Source organism: Salarias fasciatus, chromosome 13, assembly GCF_902148845.1.
Source record: "Salarias fasciatus chromosome 13, fSalaFa1.1, whole genome shotgun sequence".
NCBI lineage: Eukaryota > Metazoa > Chordata > Actinopteri > Blenniiformes > Blenniidae > Salarias > Salarias fasciatus.
This window is the reverse complement of record NC_043757.1, coordinates 7,123,107-7,144,970: the sequence shown is the minus strand read 5'-3', so window position 1 is coordinate 7,144,970 and position 21,864 is coordinate 7,123,107. Positions and strand designations below refer to the sequence as shown.

Here is a 21,864-nt window from a genome sequence, read left to right as displayed (position 1 = left end):
AAAGTGTTTCATCAATCAAAACACCTTTAAAAAGAGCCTTTATGATGTGATGGATTTCTACATGGCTGGAACCCAAAAGCCTTTCAGGGAGGTTGCAGCGTTTTTGAGTTGCTGAGCTTGGCTTGTGTTCAGTTGAATTTCCCTCATTAACCTCCATGTTATGTATTCCGCTGGCGTTTTCCGCTGATAGCCACTCGTACTCTCTGCTAGTGCAGAGAAATGTGACTGGGAAACAACAGGAGTGAGTAAGAGGGAGTGGGACTTGTTGGAAATGTGTTTCCTCATGATTGTGCATGACTCAGCTTTGTGGAGAAAAAAAAATACAACAGCGACTGAAAAAAATTCTCAAATTTCATTGATCAGAAGAGAAAAACCTGAGCAATACAGACCTCCCACACATGTTCAGGGAGAGTCTGTCTGACATTTCAGGGAAACGTGCGATATTGATTGAGCTGTAAGTGATTGATCATAACCCATTTTTCCCCTAAACAGCTCGTCAGGTTTGATCCAGAGCTGTTTGTGGGAGCAGACAGATTTTATGCTGCAGCACCCTTCAGAGTGAGTTGTGCTTCTTAATTCTCCTTGAGGTCCATTTCCTGAACACATATATAAGGTTTTCATTTGGGAATAAACAGAATAAAAACAATCTACATAAATCTTGTTTTCATGTAAAGACAGTTGCCAGCTGGGGCTAATGGATTTTCTCTTTCCAGCTGCTAAACAGCTGCTGACTGGAATGCAAAGTGTTCAAAACTAAAAGAGTGTTTTTTTTTTCTTAATGCTCGCATACAGGATGTCTTCATGATAACTGCAGCATTTCTGCATTTTGCATCATAATGCCATCAGGTATTATTGGTGTTACTACTGTCAATGAACTCTGCTACCTCTGCTCCACTCAAATCAGACAGATCAGTTTGAAAATTAAAATCAACAGCTCTTTTATTTCACAGAATCCAATGTTTGCCTCTTTTTTAAAAAAACAACAAAAAAATGAAGCAGTAGACATATGTTTTGCCATTCTGTTGCAGGCAGCTTGAAAGCCGGGAGTAAAGGCATGCAATTAAAATGGATTGCATCCATTTCTGTGAGTTAAGGCTCGGTTGCTGTTAGCCTCTAATGATTTCAATGTTTAGATGGAGGACACATGTGCAAAGTGGTATTACTCATATTGAGGGGGACATAAATCTGTTTACACAACCACACTGCAGGGACCAGCTTCTCATCTGGGAACAAAAAGTACATCGCCTGAACGTAAATTATCAAGTTTTAGTACTTGGTTTAATGTTAGGTATAGATTAAGGAATTAGGGTCCAGTGGCAATATGGTTTAGGGTTAAGGGAAGATGTTTTTCATACATGGACATGTGCTCTTGGGTGGATCTAGACCCTGAAATCACATCTTCTGTTCCAGCTCACTGGTGGGGCTCAGTCTTTTGTCTGTTTTTTAGAGCCAAGAAGTATTTGAATGTGGTTACAGACAAGTGAAAGCTAAACAAAGACTCTACAAAGATGTGTGTGAGTGTGTGTGTGGCATATATAGGGTTTGTCCATATTCCAGGTATAAGCCAATTACACTTTTTAAGCTCTGTTGCTTCCGTGGCATGACGAGGAAAGCCAAGGTAAGAGAAGAGAGGTACTGCAGCCTCACTGCACCACTCTGCTATGATGTGCCAAGGTGTGTGTGTGTGTGTGTGTGTGTGTGTCTGGGTTTGTGTGTGTAAATTTAATCACAGGAACATGTCTGTAATGAATCACAGGAAAGAAAAACTACTGAAATGGGAAAGTGAGACATTGATTTGCCAGTAATTGGAGGGAATGACTACTCCTGGGTTCTCAGGAAGACGACGGTCAAAGAAAGTGAGAGGTTATTAAACCGAGAAATACTATAGAGAACATGAGTATATAAGAGGGAACTGCTAAAAGAAGTGGCAAGGTTAAAGACGGAGGGGCCATTAGGTGAAAAGAGAGTTGGAAAAAAGTGTTTCGTGCAGGTTGGGGTGTGCCCATCCAGTTTCATTAGAGTCTCTCCTATCACCATCACCACAACTCTCATCTGCCGCCCTCCAACCACCCACCCTCTCTCTCTTTCTACCTCCTTCTCTCTCTCTCTCCACCCCTCCCTCCTCCCCTCTCCTTTCCTCTCCCTCATACATACGCTCCGCACACCGGGGAAGCCTGAATCGGTGGAAGTCCCGATCAGTGCTGCCGGTGCTCCCCGATCTGCCGAGAGCTCAGCCTCAGCCTCACAGGTCGGCGCTGAGCTGCAGCTCCCTGTCTGGCATTGCTCAGCATATATCAAGGATCCCTGCTTGGTCATGAGAAGGTGAAGCTCTGATTTATGGAGGCACTCAGGAAAAGGATTTCCTACAGCCTGTGGAAAACTGCCAGCAGAAGTGAAGACAGGGATGTTCCCACAGAATGGTGACGGTGACAGCCATTGACTGATGGACTCAGATTTTGTTTAACTGACTGAGTGGAGGTGAGAAAGGTTCTTTTTTTTTTTTTTTTTTTTTTTTGATGTATTTTGATGATCATGAGAAAATGTATTGGAGCCACGTGCTTGCAACAGAGAACTTTAAAACAAAAATGATAAGTGCATCAAAATGCATGCATTGACTGTTTTTTGTCCCTCAGTACATAAACAAATAAAGTGCAGTCGAGCAAAATGTCCACAAATCGATCGATCAAAGGAAGATTTTTTTTTTCTCTACTAATAACTGGAGCTAATTAATCATTTTTTGCTGAAAGAGTGACACTTTGCTATTCACCGAGCTGCCCATCCATGGATCTGCGGGGGCCCCGCGGGCCCATGATCGGCCCGGACCCCAGGGGTCAGGGGTTAGGCTTCGGCTTCTCGGCCAGCGGGATCACAGCCAGCTCCGTCATTACTGCGGTGCAACAGCAGGACTACTCGGCCAGCGTCTGGCTTCGCCGACGGGACAAACTGGAACATGTAAGTTCTGATCGCTGGAGCTGTGGGATGAGAACCAGATGGAGGCAGGGAGGTGAAAGGCTGTGAGTCAAGTCTAAGACAATGAATATTCAAGTGATGCAAATGTGTTTAAAGTCCATTTAATGAAGGTTAGGGAGGACACAGAAACAGAAAGAGAAACAGAAAAAGATCAACACTATTATACAAAAACATGCTGTGTGGGGAATTCTTTCCTAGCTAAAATATTCATCTGTGCAGCTCCAGTGGAGCATATTTCTACATACTAATAATGATTTATTTCAGCAAAGTAAGGTTTGTTGGTCTGAGAATGTGTTTCAGACTGACAACATCAGAGTGGTTCAAACTGTGATAACATCTGAGAGAAAATTGATTCTGGTGACTGCACATGTTGGCTGTATGGTCCAATCTGCTGGAGACCAGGGATTCGTCTGGAGCAAAATATCTTACAGTAAATACTAAGGCTTGTGGCCAAAACTCCCAAGAGCCAACTGACTCTTCAACACGTAATAAGAGCTAAAAAATGCCCCCAAAAAACTGCTTTTTATGCCATTTGTCACTGATAATTGAAAATATTTAATTTGGGATTGTCACTTGCGAAAACGCATGACAATGGATTTATTATTGCAATTATTCACAATAGTGACTCATTTCATGAGCAAAGAAAGGATTGCTTGTTTTATTCAGAAAAGCATCTAATTAATCCAGAGCAACTCTGAGAGGTTCATCTTGAAGAAAAGGTTCTGATAGTGTGAGCTGCTGGGACAGCAGTCCAGGGGTCTGGGGGATGCCTTTTCAGCAAATAATGACAAATAATTTCATTCATGAGCTATCATTTTGGCAATATTAGCACTATTTCATTCAATTCATTTCAAAAAATGAACTTTATTCCTTTGTTTTAGCCTGGTGTTGTGCACTAGCCGTGGATGACTGTGGAGCAGGCGCAAACTGCTACAGACTTACTGCTTCTCTTGAATGAGGATTGTTTACTTTCCTGTACTTAATCACCCCCTACATGCAAATAAAACCAGAAGTTAATTAATTTACTTTTTTTGTTAGTTCTTCAAAGTGTGATAATGAATGAGAAATGTTTGGAAACGGTCAGAAACGAAACCAGTCTTCAGTTTGTTTTTTTAGACAAAAAAAAAAATACTAGCATGACATCTCAGAAGAAGACTCAGCATACACTTCATACTAGTAGCATCTAAGTACAACAGGAAGCTGTGCTTTTTATTACCTATGGGTCAGCTTGTAACGTTAACATCGTATAATGTGAAGCCATTAGGAAGTCTGGCAAACGACCAAGAGCTTGTTACTATGAGACAATGCCTGTGCAGAGTGAGATCGGGTTTACTGTGGGAGTTGGGGTTCATTCTCCCACAGTTTGGTATGGTGCAAGTTTTAAAATTTAGCATTAGGAAGGCAAAATCATGCTGTAAGTGTAAGTTCTTTTTTTCCTTCTTTCGCCAGCAGCACAGAGCCTTTCCCTTTGTGTTTGCGGTATTTAACAGTCACTTTGGTTTTCTATTAGAAAGGAGTTGAAAGGTCCTCGGGAGACTTTCTGCTTGCAAGTAAACAGTATCAACATTCTGCAGAAGGCCTTTAGGTGTCGAGATTTAACGTCCAGCAAAGCAGTGAAAAAGGTGTGCGTTGAATATTTGATGCTGGAGGCGAACGGCACAGCGTCCGGAGTGCTGCTTCTAAGTCTGTCTGCATAACCAACGAGGACGGTGATGAAGCAGCCCGTCCACTTTCTGCAGACTTGCACGCACACACACGCACAAACACACAGCAGTTATCTAGAGGAGCATAAATCACACACACACTTACTGTGAGTGATTATATACAAACAATCGCCTGCACACAGAAACAGACACTTAAGAAAAAGTGTTTTTTTGAGGCTTCACTCAGTCTCAGGATACACAAAGACCCTTTCACTTCCTCCGTGCAACATTGAAAAGAAATCTTGACCATATGTCTTTGAAATCAGACAGTGTGAGTCTTTTTTTAGGATTGTTTCTTTGGCAACATTTGAGGGATTCGATTGCTTATTCAAGTCACAAAACAACCCATTATTTTAGGGTGGAATTTCCTTCAGCAGATGCAGCTCTTACTGCATACTTTTAAGAAGAGAGGTGCTCTGGTGACAGCGATGATAAATAGTGGGGGAGTAGAAGGAGAATGAGATAAGAAGTGAGCCCGTCAGGCACACTGAGCACCACCGTCACAGCAGTGTGCTTCCAGTCACAAGTTCAACACTGTCTTGTCAAACTCTGCATTTACCCAATCTAGTGAAGTAATGAGACTGAGGGACAAGAAAAGCAAGCAAAACTGATCTCCACATCCAAGCTTTCACCGTATTTGTGCTTTTTCTCTCGTTTCGAAAGCTGAATGATTGGTGCGTGACAACACTGAAACAATGGCCAATTTTCCACACTGAAGTTACTTAAAATCAGTATTTTGTCCGTCAGACATGTCATAGCGAGAACTTGAATCCTTTTTGAGTTTAGAAATGATGCACAACAGATTGCATCACCAGGAAACAACGGTGAGAATAGGGGATAGTGTAGGCTCATTTTTCTCACACAGAGCCCTCAGTGAGTGACAGTCACCCATTCAGCCATTATCTTTATTGGGGATCCACTGAATGAGGTCTCCCATTATAAAAGAAAACCTGGCAATTGCGCAAGTAATTCACTGACCATAAAGTAATGTCAAGCCAAGTCCTTGAGAAATGCTGCAAACTTAGAACCAAGCTCACGCATGGCGACTGCAAATGCTCTCCAAACCCCCCCAATCGCAATATATATGAAACATCTCAGAGAATGTTGGCAAGCCAGTGCTATGCAGTTGCCAGAAACATACTTACTCAATGCGTACACTACGTTGACGTCGTCATCCTTCCCCTCAGCAGACCTACAGAGGCCTGCTATCCTTTTGATTAGATTTGATGCATCGGAGTTGCAGTATATGTTGCTGCAGCTTATTTCATTTCTGATCCATCATTTAAAGCTCTAAAAGCATTATTGTGGCACAACGGTGGATGTTTTCATGTTTGGAGTTCATTTTAGGTGCTTTAGTTTGTCTTAAGATCTAAAGTCTGTCCCTTTGATTAAAAAAAATGGCTAAATGTAAAGTTATCCTGTTAGTGTTCAGTCTTTAAACATCATTACGTCCAGGCTTAGAGCTTCAGCACTAAAAGTCATTAGCCAGCAGCCTCTCTGCAATATTTTCTTTTACTCCTCTCTCTTTCCTGTTACCTGAGCTTTTCACTTCATGTGCTGTGAGATTTCTGTGGTTGCTTTCCTAAAACTATGTGAGTGCATTTAATGGCCCATTAGGAGTCTTTGCTTTATGGCCGGATGGATTCTTCTTCTTCTGTTTGCATTGTTCTGCATCACGATGTCTCTAATGAGGGCTTATTTCTCACATGTGATCTTGAGATGCATGCGTGTTTGTGCCCAGATGGGTAAAGCTCCATTTCAAGTTAATATTAATGCTCCCGTGCGTTCACTGTACACTGTTTAGGTGGCCGTATATGAAACAATGAATCAGCAGCTGACAGCCAGGCTGCATCAAAGACAGTCAAAACTCCCAGAGGACCTTCAAAGACTGGCAGCTCCAAGAAGAGCTGGCTCCCTTCTCTGATTGCATTTTCAGCTTCATGGCGACGGTGCTGATAAATAAGCTCAACTCTGAGGTGATACTAGTGAGTGAAAATTGGGCCCTGCGGATTTCCCTCCCAGATACAAACTACTGTTATTTCTCTTTCTGTGTTCAGTCTTATTGAAAACAGTGGATCACGACGGTGGAAACAGTGATTCTGATGGTGCTAATTGCTGATCTTTTTCAAAATACATTTTGAGAGGATAGTGCTTTATTTTTTTGAATTATAACTTTTGGATAGTTGAAGCCTGGGACTTTTTGTTTGTTACTACTCTTCTTATTACGTTTTGTTCTTTGGGGGATACGCTTTTATTACCACTACTGTCATGATGAAGTAAGAGGAACAGATATATTAGCTGCACATCAAGTCGTCGTGACATGTGTACCAAGCTTCTCAGTTCTACTGCTAAAATGTGAACACAACATTCTCTGGAGATAACAACACTCACACATTAGTGTCTCAGACATCCTTGAGGCTGGTTGCACTCGCTGTCCTGGAGTACTAATTCTTCCTGTGGCTTCCTGTAATTGGATTTTAGCCAGCTGAACTTTCAGCTCTCGCAGCTGTGTCCTTTTTTGCTCCTGCTCGCTCTGTCTCTCTCGTTTGTTAAACCATTGTCTGCCTGTGGTCTCAGGAACTAGGTCCTCACACAACATTGTTGTTGCATCAGTCGTGATTTTACTGATGCACAATATATATAAATTATCACAATGAAAAAGGGTTCGACAGACACGGATGGTTTTGTCTGATGTGGTCTTCAGTGGGGGACATAGGGTCCTGCTATCCACCACGTCAGGGATGTTTGGGCTTCAGCGGTTTCGTCCGTTTCCCCGTTTCCAGTTTAGAATTTGGTTTTGGAGACTTATTATCTCACCCTGTGTGTGTTATATGTGGTTTATAACATTACATGTGGCTATATAGAGAGAAAAGACTAAGCAGTCATCACTTACAACTTGTAAGTGAAAATCCTATTACTTGTAAGTTACAACTTGTAACTTACAAGTATTAGGATTTTTCTTCCAGGCCTCTGATCTCCGCCCAAACAACAAACAGACCGACGTCTGGCAGGAACTTTAGAAAAGAATTTTGTTTATCTTTCAGTTGGAGCTACTTTGTTGCTGGTTGGTGAAGACAGGCTCGTCTGGAAAAATCGTGGTTTTGAATTAACCTAGTACCCAGAACAATCCAGGCCACGGCACCGTTTGTTGGAGCCTGGGACTTTTTGTCCGTCACCCTCCCGGTTATTTGATTATTTTCTTGGTGTGAAAAATGCCAAACAACTGACTTGAGATTATTACTGTTTATTTAAGTATAGTCAGATGTAATGGTCAGCATGTTGGACCCAGCAGGGAGAAACCCTCTCCTCAGAAGGATTCTGATCTTTCATACAACAGACCTTTGATTCCATTTCCTTCTGGGCAATTTGGTATTGGGCTTGTTGGAAACAAAAACAACAAAAATTTATCAAAAACCAGACAAGTAACCAAGTGAAACTGTCAAGGAGAAACTTCTAACCCTTCCAGACTCAAAAGTTTGCTATCATCTGTCTCGACAGTCTGCATTATGTGAGAGTGAACAGAAATAATAGAAAGCCTTGACTCCAGCAGCCTGATAAAGGGAGTCTAATCAGCTGCCGAGAAAAACAAGATTTCTCAGAAGGGAGGAGTCACATGAGTGTTTTGGAAACTGAATTCAACAAGATGACACATTGCTGTGTGTGACAAGGTTTTTATGATTCTTCACAGCAGTGTCATTTACCTCTCCAATGGAGGTTATTAAGATATAATTCACTTTACTTTAAAGAAAACCTTTAACAGCTTTGTCCAGAATTGCTATCTCAAGATAATCTACAATCACTGTCAACAGCTTTTAACATAAACAACAGGGATGTCAGGTATGAAAAGCCTTACCAAAACACCGTAATGAGCTCGGTTATGCTGCTGTGCTTTCTCCAGATGAGTTAAATGATTTACACCCACCAAATGTAATCTTTACAAAGCCCTCAGATAAAAGGTGATGGTCCTGTGGGGAGCGCGGAGCGTCGTTAATACCGCCGTCGTCTGTGTGCATCACTCCTGCGGGCTGAATAAAGAGCTGCTGCTCATCCCCATTATGTGGTGATCGCCTCAGATTCTCTCCTGTCTGTCAGAGCGGCTCAGACCTGACTGCTGCAGATAGAGACGGACGTGTTTTCAGACTTCCTGCGGTTTCTGTTTTTATCTCGTGGTCATGTAGCAGGAGAGAGGACACGCATTTAGATTTTTCATATTAGATTCAAATCAGCTTCCTCTTATTGCTTTTTGATGTCTTTGATCATTCAGAAGGATGCTCAAAATGCCACTTTCTGCTCTTCGACACGAAGCAATAAATACAACACATTCTCTATTTCCTCTGTCTGACAGACACTTGAAGTTTTACTACGCTTTCTACAAAGACTGTGGCTGGATAATCAGATGTGTTCTCTCCCAGCAGACTCACAGGATCCTCTCTCATTGTGTGTAGTAGACGGAAGATAAACGGCGAAAGAAGTCATTTGAAAGAAAGCACACTTCATTGGCTGCAGGGGCTGATTTACATGACATCCTGCCGCATTTTCGGATTATTTTCCTCCTGCAGCACCCTTCAAACAGAAAAGAGGACACAGGGAAATATGTCTTTATATCTGCACAGGCTGCTAATCTGCAAGCAATCAGACTCTATAGTCAGTAGAAAATCCACTTCCCATGTTGTTTATATGTCGATGTCTTCGAGCACAGGCTTACAATCACCAATCATTTACTCTCTCTGAGTTCAGTGTTGGATACCAATTAAATTGATGCTTGGGGTATTTGGCTCTCTGTTTGACAGCCTGGCACAAGTTCAGCTTCACTTCACTATGACAGCCTAACTTTGTGTCCAGGCTTCTCTGCTTAATTAACGTTTTTCCTTCTCCCATCTGCTCCAACTGTGAACAGAACACAGTCTTTAAACAATCTGCACATAAGCATTTAAATACTGGAGCTCCAGTGGTGTATTAGTTAGCACTCAGAGAGATTATCGGTCTGAGTCCAGACTGGGCTTGGTGCCTCTCCGTGCGGAGGTTGCATGTTCTCCTTGTGCACACGTGTGTGTGTTGTTGTTGTTGTTGTTGTTGTTTTTTTTCAGGTGCTCCTGAATCTAAAAACGTGCATTAGATGTTGACTGGTGACTCTAAATTGTCAGTTTCTGACTCTGAAGTGGTTATAAAGTGGTACTGAAGATCAAAAATACTGAAACCTATTTGAATTCAAAAAGCAGCACTTCAGAAATGTGGCTTCTTCCCTGAACATACTTATTCAAATGTAAGCAAACGTAGAATTTTTGGTCTTGTAATTTGTATTTGTAAATCATTGGCGATACTTCCTTCCAACAGATAGACAATAAAACACTTCGGGTGCTTGCCAGATGGCGCCATGCTGTGTAGGTTAACAGAGTCTCTTGACACTAAGAAAATGCAAGTTTGCTACCAAGCTGAAGCCTCAGGGGAGTTTGCATGTTCTACTTCAGCTTGCATAACTTTTCTTGGGCTTTCACACACAATAAAATATAAGTTTGTTTTAACAAAAGAACCAGTAATGACAATAAGCTTCATAAAGGGGTGCATTTATGAAATGTTTGGTGTCTCTGGCCTGTCCAGAGTGCGTATGTCTTTTGAAGACTGGGATCGGCTCGTCATTGAACCCATACTAGAGTAGGTGCACCTATGATATCTGACAAATATTTACTTAAATCAGCTACATCAAATCTACTGACCCAAGTTGCTCCTGGTGCTAAAATATCCGTCAGTGTGGTGAATGCTACATTCATACAAAATGTATTATTATTTACTTAAAATCTTCCAAGCTAAATTTCTACTTGCATTGTCTATAAATGTAAGTAAATCAAGAAAAATGCACTGACAACAGCTGACATGATAATAATAATCGGAAGAAGAAGAAAAAGAAGATTTTTTTTTTTTTTTTTAATTATAGCTGCTGATTTGTCATTAAATACTTTTGATCCGAGTTTTGTTTACTCACTTGTTCCTAATGTAGCTCACACAGTTACAGGGAACAATTAGATAACTAACAAATGACAAAAAACACCTAGAAATTGCTTCCAATTTGAAAAATAGCATCAAATCTATTGCAAACTATCCTTTAAAAAACAATCCATGTATCGTTTCTTCAGGTTTTATGGTTGTTAAAGTGCTAATGAACATCAGTAGTGGCCAATGAACCACTGTCAAGCCCAATAATATATTAATATTAACTTAAGCTCTGTACGTATATTATGCAGTATGCTGCCCAGGTATAGACAGCAGTCAGCCAATACAGTATTGGTTTTTGGAGTTGAGAAAGGTTCATTGCATAGTATTTGTAATGTATATGAGTAGGGATTATTCTGTAATTATTATTCATTGTCATAGTGTTATAAATTCTGGATTTGGTTGCTTCAACTCCTTTTACTCTGGTGTCAGCGAACATAATATACAAACTACAGCTTCTCCTGCTGTATGTCACTAACTGTCTGTGAGTTTTACAATTGATTTCAGTATTTCATTACTTGTTAATAATCCATAAACAAGCTTTTAACTATGTGAGCCTGCTGAATGAGATCCTTGACTAATCTCAGTTAAAATCCTGAATTATCAGATGTGAACCTCTGCCTTTGTGAAGTCACCACCTCAGATCGACTGTTTCCTTTTTTAAAATCTGCTGTTAAAACAAAGTTTTACTGTGGTTTTTATGGATTGATGCCTGGATTAATACTATATATATATATATAACTCTGAATTTTGGTAGCACATTCACACATTGTGGTGGCCTGAGCTGACTACACTGAGGTGCTTTTGTCCTTCCACTTAATGTAGAGAGGTCAGTCTTTGTGGCTATAAACAGTGTATCTATATGCATGGATATAAAGGGAAACAACAGGCTCAGCAAACAAACTGCAAAAACAACACATCCATCAATCTTCTTGACTGCTTTCTCCAACTTTGGATAACGGAGGGCTGGAGCTGATCCCAGCTGGAGAGCTCAGGGTCCAACCTGGGCAGGTTCACAGTCCATCACACACGCATTCACGCTTATGAATGAAATATACTGTTTTCCATTAGAAAAACATGTTCAGCAAAATTTAATTCGACTTGTGTTGTGGCTTTCCGAAGAAGTCCTCCTTCACATGAATTGCCGACTCAGCAGAGGATGCTGTCGCCCAACGTGACAAAAAAGTGCAGCCAGAGAAAGTTCCTTGTTGACAAAGACAGCAGTGTGTCCCAGTTCACACTTGACAGGTTCTGTTTAGGTGAGTGGTGAATATAACGTACAGTGATGATACACTCCCGTTTGAGCACTAATTAAATGTCTTTCCGGGATGTGAGAGTTTGAAGCATGCTGACTCTCACTTTCCTATATGTGAGCTCTGAATCTCTTTCACCTCAGTAATTGGCTGTTTTCTTTCTTATTTTTGTTTTTTTTGGCTACTTTCCAGCAAAATATCTTAGATTTAATTTTTTTCTTCCATCCAAATATAAAGACGTGCTGTGAATTTGTACCTAAAATCATTAAATCAGGCTTGTCATGAATGATCAAGACCAAGATCAGCCCATCAGATTGCCATGTCCAGCCCATCGATGACCTTTAGCTGAAGTAGCTGCTGTCTGTGGTTTATTTATCACACTGGGAACAGGCAGAAAGCTTGAAAAGAGTAGCAAAGCTCACAGTGAGGTTGAATTTGGACAAAGAAGCATGCTGAATGCATTGAATTTATGCAGACTCAGACACCTGTTGCTTTTATTGTCACAGGCTATGGTTATGGAAATTTCACTGCATTTTGCTTAAAAAAGCCACATTATTTTTGTGCAACTTACAGCTTTTTTCGAATTTGTTAAGATACTGTATTTTATCAAAGTTCCCTGTACATATACTAAAACAAGGGGGAAACACTTGTAGTTGTGCTTCTCTCTGAATTATTAGAATCTCATTTTAATTTTCTGGCCCATTCTACATCAAAACAGGCTCACTCTCACAATTATATTAGCTGGAACAGTGTTGTAGAAAGGTGTTAAAAGCAGCGTTTCCAGGTGTGAGAGATGAAAACAGGCACATAGTAAAAATGAGCTGGAAAACCAGCCCATTACCAGAATTGAAAATATGCCCAAACAAAACTACAAGTACTGCTCGTAAAACCCAACAGTGTTTCATCACAGTAAAGTGTGAAACAGAACAACACCACAATTATTCAGTGGGCAGGAATTGGAAACATTTTCCCCAAAAAACTGCTCTTCCACCCACCTCCAGATAACTTCTCCTTGAATCAAATGCAAGATATTACTCACAATTCAAGTGTTCAGCTCGATGTTTTTCTCCGGGTTTCATATTTATAGACCTCAAACAACGTAACAGTGACGAGTAATTTCCATTTCACTGCATCATTCTTTTGTGTACTTCCTCATAATTTGCCCACTTACTGTGCAAAATGTTTCTCTCCTTTGGTGTTGACACCGTTTCCATCTTCTCTCTGTCTCCTCTTCATTGATTTCATTGATTTGCTCTCACCTGAAGGTGGACGAGTTCAATCACTGTGAGGGCTGCAAAACTTTCATCCTCACTTCAAGAAGAGTGAATCATGACTGAGCACAGCAGCCCCAAGGATTTATGAGGAATAAGGAAACTCATTTTAAAAAAAGAACTAATTGTATATGTGTAATTGTAATCAATTTATGTGCATTTGAAACATTCACTTGATTTCTGGTTCAAATTTAAAATAGAATTAAAAATACTTTATTAATCCCAGAGGGAGATTCTTGATCAAGTGGAGGCAGCTGCCATGCAAGATGCTCTATTCACTGATTGAGAACAGTCTGGGCTTTAAAGTCCTGCTCAAGGAGACTCGTGGTGGGAAATGGGGAATTGAACATACAACCTTCCAACTGAAAGACAACCACTCCACCAACCGAGTGACAGCAAAACAAAAACAAATGTTGTGGAGTGACACTAATCATTACCCATGGAAATCAATGAATAATTGGATTTCTTTGAGGAAAAGTGAGCAAAAGCATGAAAACTATTTTTATGCAGATTTTATCTACACATATCTTGTCTGCTCAGGTGTAATAATGTCATTCATTTCTTCCAATCTTTCCTGATAATCTACTTGAACAGAAGAGTCCCAGCTTTGGGGGACGAGTTGCAGGAGATCCATCCGTCTTCTGCTCCATTTTCTCCAACATGGGGTCGTTGAGAGTTCTCTATAAATGATCAGAAACGGCTTGGAGTACAAGACAGACTCCTGGAGCCAGAAGTGAGATAAACTGCCTCGTGGTCATGAAGCAGCGGGACACTCTGACCTGAACCCATCAGAGTCAGGGAGGAGTGGATCAATAACAGCTGATTCGTAACCAAAATATCAACATGAAGCACCTGAATACAAGGACGCATGACGTCTGTTTATGTAACAGTGTGATGTGAGTCTGAGACGGTTTCCAGCCACATGCCTGGAGCTGAATCCTGAAGAGCGGCTGTGAAATGACCTGAACCACACAGCGAACTGTCAGTATCTGAAAGGGTCAAGCAGCGGGTCAAACAAGTTGTTTATTTTGTCATGTCGTGGCGAGTCAGCTTTGCAGTTCAACAGAAAAACAAAAACATCCTGTGCAGTCGGATGGAAAAGAGGAGACAGATCCCACTGAACTGAAATGTCACTGCTGCTGCTGATGTGCGTTTTATATACAGTCATACAATGGTGTGTGACACAACCACAAAGTGACACATCCTGAAAATATCTGGACATTGTGTCTGATCCAAATTATCCTATTTTCATGGACTATTCAGTTTTGATGCATCAGCTGTTGTGAACTTTTTCTGTGTCCTTGAAGTGGTTGGCGTATTCCTTTTTCGTATTTGAACATATCTTATGATCATATGAACAAGCTCATATTATCACATTTCGAGTGAAACTTTATTGCGCTGATGCTTTCTGCTTCACGACACTGCGGTGAGAGCGCCCTCCAGTCGTGCCGATGTGGTTGTTTGCAGATTGAAAATGACGTATTTGAACAGTAGCCTGTGTAACCAACTGATAATTCTAAATAAATGTACAGCTATGCTGATCAGGACTGGAGTTGATTCAACTCCAAACAGAGGTCCGAGCTTTTCATGTTTCCCTACAGACCCATTGTGGCATTTGGTCCCTATTAAAGACATGATCCTAGTGCAGCATTATAGAAAACTTTTTCTTTTAAATAATCAATGGCAGATTTTTCAATTACAGCTAATTTGAATGAAACACCAATAATTGAGCTCGATTCAGGTACAGTATATTCTGCTGATGTTGACTTCGAACAGCTGGGATTTCACATGCCTGTGATTACTGTCATGTCCTTTAATCTGTTGGAATGAATTATTAGATGTTGCTCTTCCAAACAGGTTAAAAATATTCCTTGAAATTTTTTTATTTTTTTTCCCAGTATATTTATGTTTCTGATAAAAAAAAATCAAGAAAAAGACCTGACTAAATTCTAGATTAATTGATGATATTTTCTTCTACTAATGAGCGAGTTTAACAATCTTGAACTTGAGCTCAATGTGATATTTTTAGTCTCATGAATGATCTGTGAAACCTGCCGGGGTGTTTGTTTATGGGCTGTTATTGCTTTTGCAGTAAAGTTGTTTCAAGCTACAGGCTGCTGGTCGGCCATAAAAGTCAAAAACAATGAATTGTAAGAGCTTTAACTTCAGTCCTGTCACGACTGACTTAATTTGTTGAGAAATAAAGCTTCTCATCCACATGCTGCCCATCATAATACAAAAATCTGCTGCACAACTATTCAATCGAATACCAGATTTACTGGTGTGTCACACATTTTGACATGAACTTCTGAATAATGCTGAAATTTTAATGGCATTTTTTTTTGTCCAGTTATCATGGCTTTAATACTTTTTCAAATAAACTGAATCAGTCTAGCAATAAAAATAGTTTGCCTGGGAAAACAACCTCATGTAATTTTAATATGTGCTAAATTTCCTTACTTTGCTCTCATCGTGACATGCAAGACATGCAAGAAAAGCAGTGCTGCAAAATTTTAAATTGGAAGTTAATAGACTTAAATGTGCAATATCCAGTGCAGTGTAGCCTCAGAGTAGCTGTGATTGGGCATGGATAAGAAAAATTGTGCATCCGAACTCAATGAGATCAGGGGCTCAGTGGGACTGAAGCAGAGTTCTCTGCAGCAGCAGCTGGAGCCACTATGGTGTGGACGATAAAAGCTAATAAACAGCCGTTTCTCTGTATTTTCTCAGTGCAAACCCTACCAGCTCAGCCCCCCTCCTCGCCTGTTCTTTTACACCTGACGCGCTGTGATGTTTGAGAGTTGAGCAGTGTAGTGGCGCCCCCTGCTGGCTCCTCTGTGCCAGTACACAGCTGCAGGGCGGTGAGACTGAACCAGATCTGCATCACTTCAATGTGCTGCCATTTACCTCACTGAATACCAGGAGGTGGAGGGCTTGCTTTGTGTGAGTAAAGCCTCTGAACTCAAGCGTCAGGCTTTGTTGATTCCTCTCTCGTCTGCCGTTCAGTCTCAGCTAATGCAAGTCTTTCACCAGGCTGGATACCTGCTATTTTATTTTTCCATGCTTTGCATCATCATCTGCAGCTTTCACTGGGTGTCTGTGTCAAGATCTGAAGGAAACACACAAGCACTGACAAGAAGGATGACTGTAATCAACACAGAAAGTAATCAAACAACTGTAAGAACAAAAGACTGTCAGGAAGGTAAGAGGAGACACAAAAAGATGGACGAGGGAAGAGAAGAGCAAGTCATACCATCTATTTATTCTCCTCCCTCTGTCTATATGGGAGAAATGTGAGCTTTCTATTCGAGGGAGAGGGTGGTGAGATAGGAAATGGGAGAGAGATGAAGAGAGAGAGAGAGAGAGATGGAGAGAGGGAGGAGGACAGACATGCGATACGGCGAGATGAGAGGAGAGGAGGAAAGTGAGACAGAGAGGAAAAGGGAGTGAAGGAGGGATGACAGGAAGCACATAAGAGGAAAGGAGTATCAGATGATAGAAAAAGTATTACAGCAGATAGATAGATAGATAGATAGATAGATAGATAGATAGATAGATGTTTTCATTCATACAGTAGTAGGACAAACTAGGAGGAGCAGCATTTTACCTCTCCACACACACACACACACACACACACACACACACACACACAGACAATCTCATGTCATCTCATACACATTCACAAACACCATCACACACATTTTTGCTGCGGAGAGGGACACACTCCACTCCCCAGTGACTCCAGGAGGAAGAGAGAGGGAGAGAGAGAGAGAGAGAGAGAGAGAGAGAGAGAGAGAGAGAGAGAGAGAGAGAGAGAGAGAGAGAGAGAGAGAGAGAGAGAGAAGCAGCTCACACAGACTTACACTTTTTGTCTCCTATCTCACACACACAGGCACACACATGCTCATACACACATACACAGAGTAAGAAGCTCACATGTGTTTCAGAGTGGATGAGAAACGGAGGGATGCATCATGAAGGTGAGATCTACTTTCTGCAGATATCTTAATGTTATCTATCTATCTATCTATCTATCTATCTATCTATCTATCTATCTATCTATCTCCATCCTTCCATCCATCCTCATTGAGAGTGTTTTCAGGTGTTCAGGCTGCTGCTTGGCTTTAAGTGTTTCACACTCCAGCGTCTCTTTCAACTCCTGGCGTGGGGTGCATGCTTGTGCATAAAGTGCAGTGTTGATCAGTCAGTGTCGTGCTGGAGGACAGCTGTGCTGGCGCTGCCCACTGGGGTTCTGTACTCCCCGTGCATCCAGGGCATGCTTTTGTTGTCTCCACACTCGTGTTTTTTCATCGGCAGTCACTCGGATGTGAAACAATTGCCTCCCTTCGGTGCACCTCTGAGCCGTTCAGCCTTGAACTCATGAGTAGAGCAAAGTGCTGTTTTGAATTGGTCGTGTGGATTTCTCATTCACCGGTTGATACATTTCTCTGATACTTCCATGCACTTGATAATCACAGAATGAAACCAGTCTTGTGCTCGTGCCGTTTTAAAGCAGCTCGGCAGGGTTTTTTTTTTTTTTTTTCTTTTTTTTTTGAACTTCCAGAACCTGTGAAGAGCATCTCTGATGCTGGGCTGAGGCAGCAGGCGGAGGCAGCTGCTTTGTCTGGCAATGGGAGGTAAATGGATTCAATGCTGTTTCTCATTTATTTATAGTGTGAATCATTCCTTTTCTATTTATTTCTCTGGGGAGAAATGCAGACTTTAAGATTGCGAGGGGAATGAGCACAATAGGTAAATTTACAGCATGTAATAAAAGTGTTAAAATAATGATTAGGCGACACAGTTATGACGCTCTGGATAATACAATGTGAAAACACATGTTCACACTCATTGATCCCACAGCTGAGTCATTATTGTTGTTGGATGTTAATTTTAGCGTAAATTGGATGTTGCGCCAGACGCTTATAGTGTCACATATCTTCTGCACAAATTAAAACACAAGTAAAGAAACACTGGTCTTTATTTACATTTAGTGGTTAGCGCTTTCAAGACTTTTCTTTGGGAGCCTTTCTGTGTAGTTTGCATGTTCTTCCTGTCCAGACATTGATTTATCTCCAACAAGTCCAAAAACATGAATCTGCTGTGAACACTTCCATCCAGCAACTATTAACAAGTATAGAAGACCCTTGTCACTACAATAATGGCTGAAACTTGAGTCTTATGCACCAATTTGACACAATGTTCTGTCCAATCATATGACAATATGATGGGAACTGATTTATTTACTAGCATAGACAGGCGCTTTAAGGCGTAACCCTAACCATTGGTGAATACATGTGATTCATTTTGTTTAGAAAATAACTAAAGCTCCATGAATAAACTCGTAAATCAAAAGATAGTACAATGATTATTTATTTGTAAACTGCGCAACTTACGGTAGTTTGACTCACCTCTTTTTAAGCTGTTTCAGATAAAACCACTCATGACTTCTCAAATCATAACTCATGCGGACATCAGGCATGTTTCAGCCCTTCAGAACTGATGCTTCATATCTCAACCTCTGATATATCTGTGGAGTAGTGTCTGCTGTCATTTGCTGCGTAGTTTGGTGTGTGTGTGTGTGTGTGTGTGTGTGTGTGTGTGTGTGTGTGTGTGTGTGTGTGTGTGTGTGTGTGTGTGTGTGTGTGTGGAACAAAGTGGCAGAGCATTTGCATCAGAAATATGACAAGTGGGTGTGACAAAATTACAGCACTTAGATTTTGGTGTTTGGTTAATCATTGGTTGTGGGAGTTGAGTTTGGAGCATGCAAACTCTTCTTGTAGCAGAGTTTTCCTGGTTAATTTGTGTTTAAAAGTGTAACGCGGCCGTATCTTTACATTGTTTTATGTTGTTTTAGAGCATTTCAATTCGGGGACCATCGTTTTATGAGGTGAATGGGATTTGATCCAGCAGTAACTAACTCTTAGGGCCATTTACATGAAGACTTCCTTTCACCATTGCTCCTTGTTTCGCTCAGTCTCAGTCTCTGATTCCTCCTCTTCATCTTCGTTTGCCTCTGTCTCGTGGTGCCATCAGTCTCTCGGCCTGGATGCACACAGCACCGGCTGACAGGTGTGCTGCTGGGCCAGGTCTGGCCTGCTACACCCAGACTCACTGCTCTCTGCAGGGGGCATGGTGGAGGGGATGTAGTGATGGTAGCAGAGAGAGCTGAAGATGAAAGAAGAGATGAAGTAATTTGAGGTAAAGAGGAGTATAAGTATAAAAAGCAGCATGGGAAAGAGAGTTACAGAGAGAGACATACGTAACTCTGCACACAGACGGCATCAATTTGCTGAGTGCACACACACACACACACAAACACAAACACACACACATCCAAATGCATGCACACCCACAAGCATGCAAGGACACAAACACACACACACACACACACACACACAAAACACACCCAGGAGCCATCAGACCATGGTGCAAAGCATCAGTGCACAGTGGAGCCCAGGAACACCTGAAACGGTATCCATGGCAACCAAACTACTGGCTTCTGCGTGTTAGTCAAAAACATTGGAACGAGACCAGCGAGTGTGTGTGGTGTGTGTGATGTTTCTTCAAAGACGGGGTCACTCAGGCCATAACTTCAAGTGGAGTGTCTGCAGTGAAGGTCAGAGCTTCAATTAGCCGACCTGGAGGGTAAAATCACTCCGACCGGTTGCGTTTTGACTGCAGAGGCTGCCGTGTTATGGCTCCGTCTGCCATCTCCTCTTCAGCTTTTTCTGTTGCCACTCCGAGAGAGAGAGGGAAAAAAAGAAGTGGCGTATTCAGCTGACAAGCTGCACACTACTGATGAAAGGCTTCACAAAATATTTGAAATGTGATTAGCAATGAGTCATATGGCAACACGGAAAGCACTAAACATGCAATTTCAATTTCATCCAATTCAGGTTTTATCTATACAGCAGCAGTCAGAACAGCCATCTCATGTCACTCTGCATTCAAGTGAAACGGTGACAGCAGAGATGGAAAAACTCAGTTTTGATGTGAAGAAACCTCCATTAGACCGGGACGGGACTCAGAGTGACAGACAATAATAAGAAAAGCAAATATGATTGATTGAACAGATGGGATAGTATGAGGGTGGTGACAGTAGAACCGTAATGTTTAGAGAAGTCACAGATGACAAAATACAGACTAAATCACTTTAGATACACGTTTTTAGACTGTGGAAGGAAAAAAGTTCATAATTATTGTACAAAGCCTGAATATTTGGGACGTTCTTTCTCTGCTCCGATTTTATGACTACATCTCTAACATTCATTGGACTGGTCAGATTCATAAGCAAAGATAGTTCACTTGAAAAAATTGGATTAGAAAATATGTAGTCGACCACGTGCTCAATAACGTCTCACAATTTTTCATGATATTAAAAAGGAGAAGAAATACTTGGGTAACAGAGCATGGAGGAGATTTATACGTCATCCGCTGGGAATGCAGTTGTTCAAGGTGCACCAATGTAAAGACTGACGTCGATATAGTGTTTGCCTCTGATCCTTTCGCCTGAGGACTGCCCTCTGGTTCCTTACTTGCATGCTGAGCATGTCAGGAAAAATTGGCTTGGTTCGCTTTATTTTTATCTCATAATTCCAGCTGGAAGAAAAATGAATTTAAAACCAGAAAGTAAGGGGAATGCAGTGAGCAGTGGATGGCTGTCGTCTGACAGTTTGTGCTGTGATTGCCGTCACTCTGACAGTTGTCCAAAGTTTGATATTTAGCTGAAGTAACGCTCCAGCAGAGTGATTCAGAGCTGCATGATTTATTTGTTTTGTAGCCAAATACTTGCACAAAATGAACAGAAGAAATAGATTTTAGTCATTCAGAAACAGTTTTGTGACATTCATACACCCAGAACTTTATTTTTAAAACACACTCATACATAATTAACTGATCATCATGCACCTGCTGCCTGTAAATCAGGAGTGTGCAGGTCTGAGGTATACATAATGTATGCAAACAATATATATTGGAGCTACACTGCAACCACATAAAGCACAAAAAAAAAAACAACTGTTGTATTATAATGTATTGTTTTGCATAATTTAAACTAGTCAATCAGAGCAGAGGAGTTTTAGCCACACTCTTGTCTTGGAGTGATGTCTGAGAGCAGACCGCCTCGCTATCACCGCCACTCAAGCCCCTGGATCACTGACAGGAAGGCACAGTCGAGCAGCAAAACATGATATCTTATACACTACAGTGGCTGATGAGGCTCTTGGGTGATGTTAATGACAGTAAATCCACAGGAGCCTCCTACCGCCAGCAGATATTAGCTGACGATCAGCCTCGCAAACAGGAGCAGCAGCTGTGGCACCAGCCTGCCATAACATCAAGACCAACTAACTCATGTCCAAGATGCTTTTCCTTTCGCAAACTCCAATGCATTGTGCATTTTAAACCTTTCTGAACCAAACCACCGTTAGCTTAAAGTGTTTGGTCGTTAACTTTCCCTGGATCACTTTTGAGAGCCACACTGGGATGGATGGATGGATGACAAAGAAAAATTTCACACTGTACCTAAATAACTTTGAGGGTTTTTTTTTCTTTCCTGTATGCATATGTTACTGGCTTCATGACTCAGGTCTTGGTTCCCTTCATGTCTTTCCTGTGGGTGTTGGTGGTGAACGTAAATGAGATACAGAGTGATGTTGCTATTCTTGCATGGTGGAG

The 21,864-nt window shown here is 41.3% G+C and overlaps 1 protein-coding gene across 2 annotated transcripts in view; it reads left to right on the top strand.

Annotated features, from left to right (window-relative positions):
* The first annotated feature begins 2,770 nt into the window (after nt 1-2,770).
* The window catches only part of LOC115399892 (inactive phospholipase D5), a 64,746-nt gene continuing 45,652 nt past the window's right edge, over nt 2,771-21,864 (top strand). The window contains exon 1 of one of the 2 annotated variants that reach the window (XM_030107568.1): nt 2,771-2,952. In XM_030107568.1, the coding sequence (XP_029963428.1) occupies nt 2,782-2,952 (171 nt within the window). In that variant the 5' untranslated portion in view covers nt 2,771-2,781. Of the gene's footprint in view, nt 2,953-16,873; nt 17,166-21,864 lie in introns of those variants that run through there. The other variant, XM_030107569.1, reaches the window with a different exon arrangement.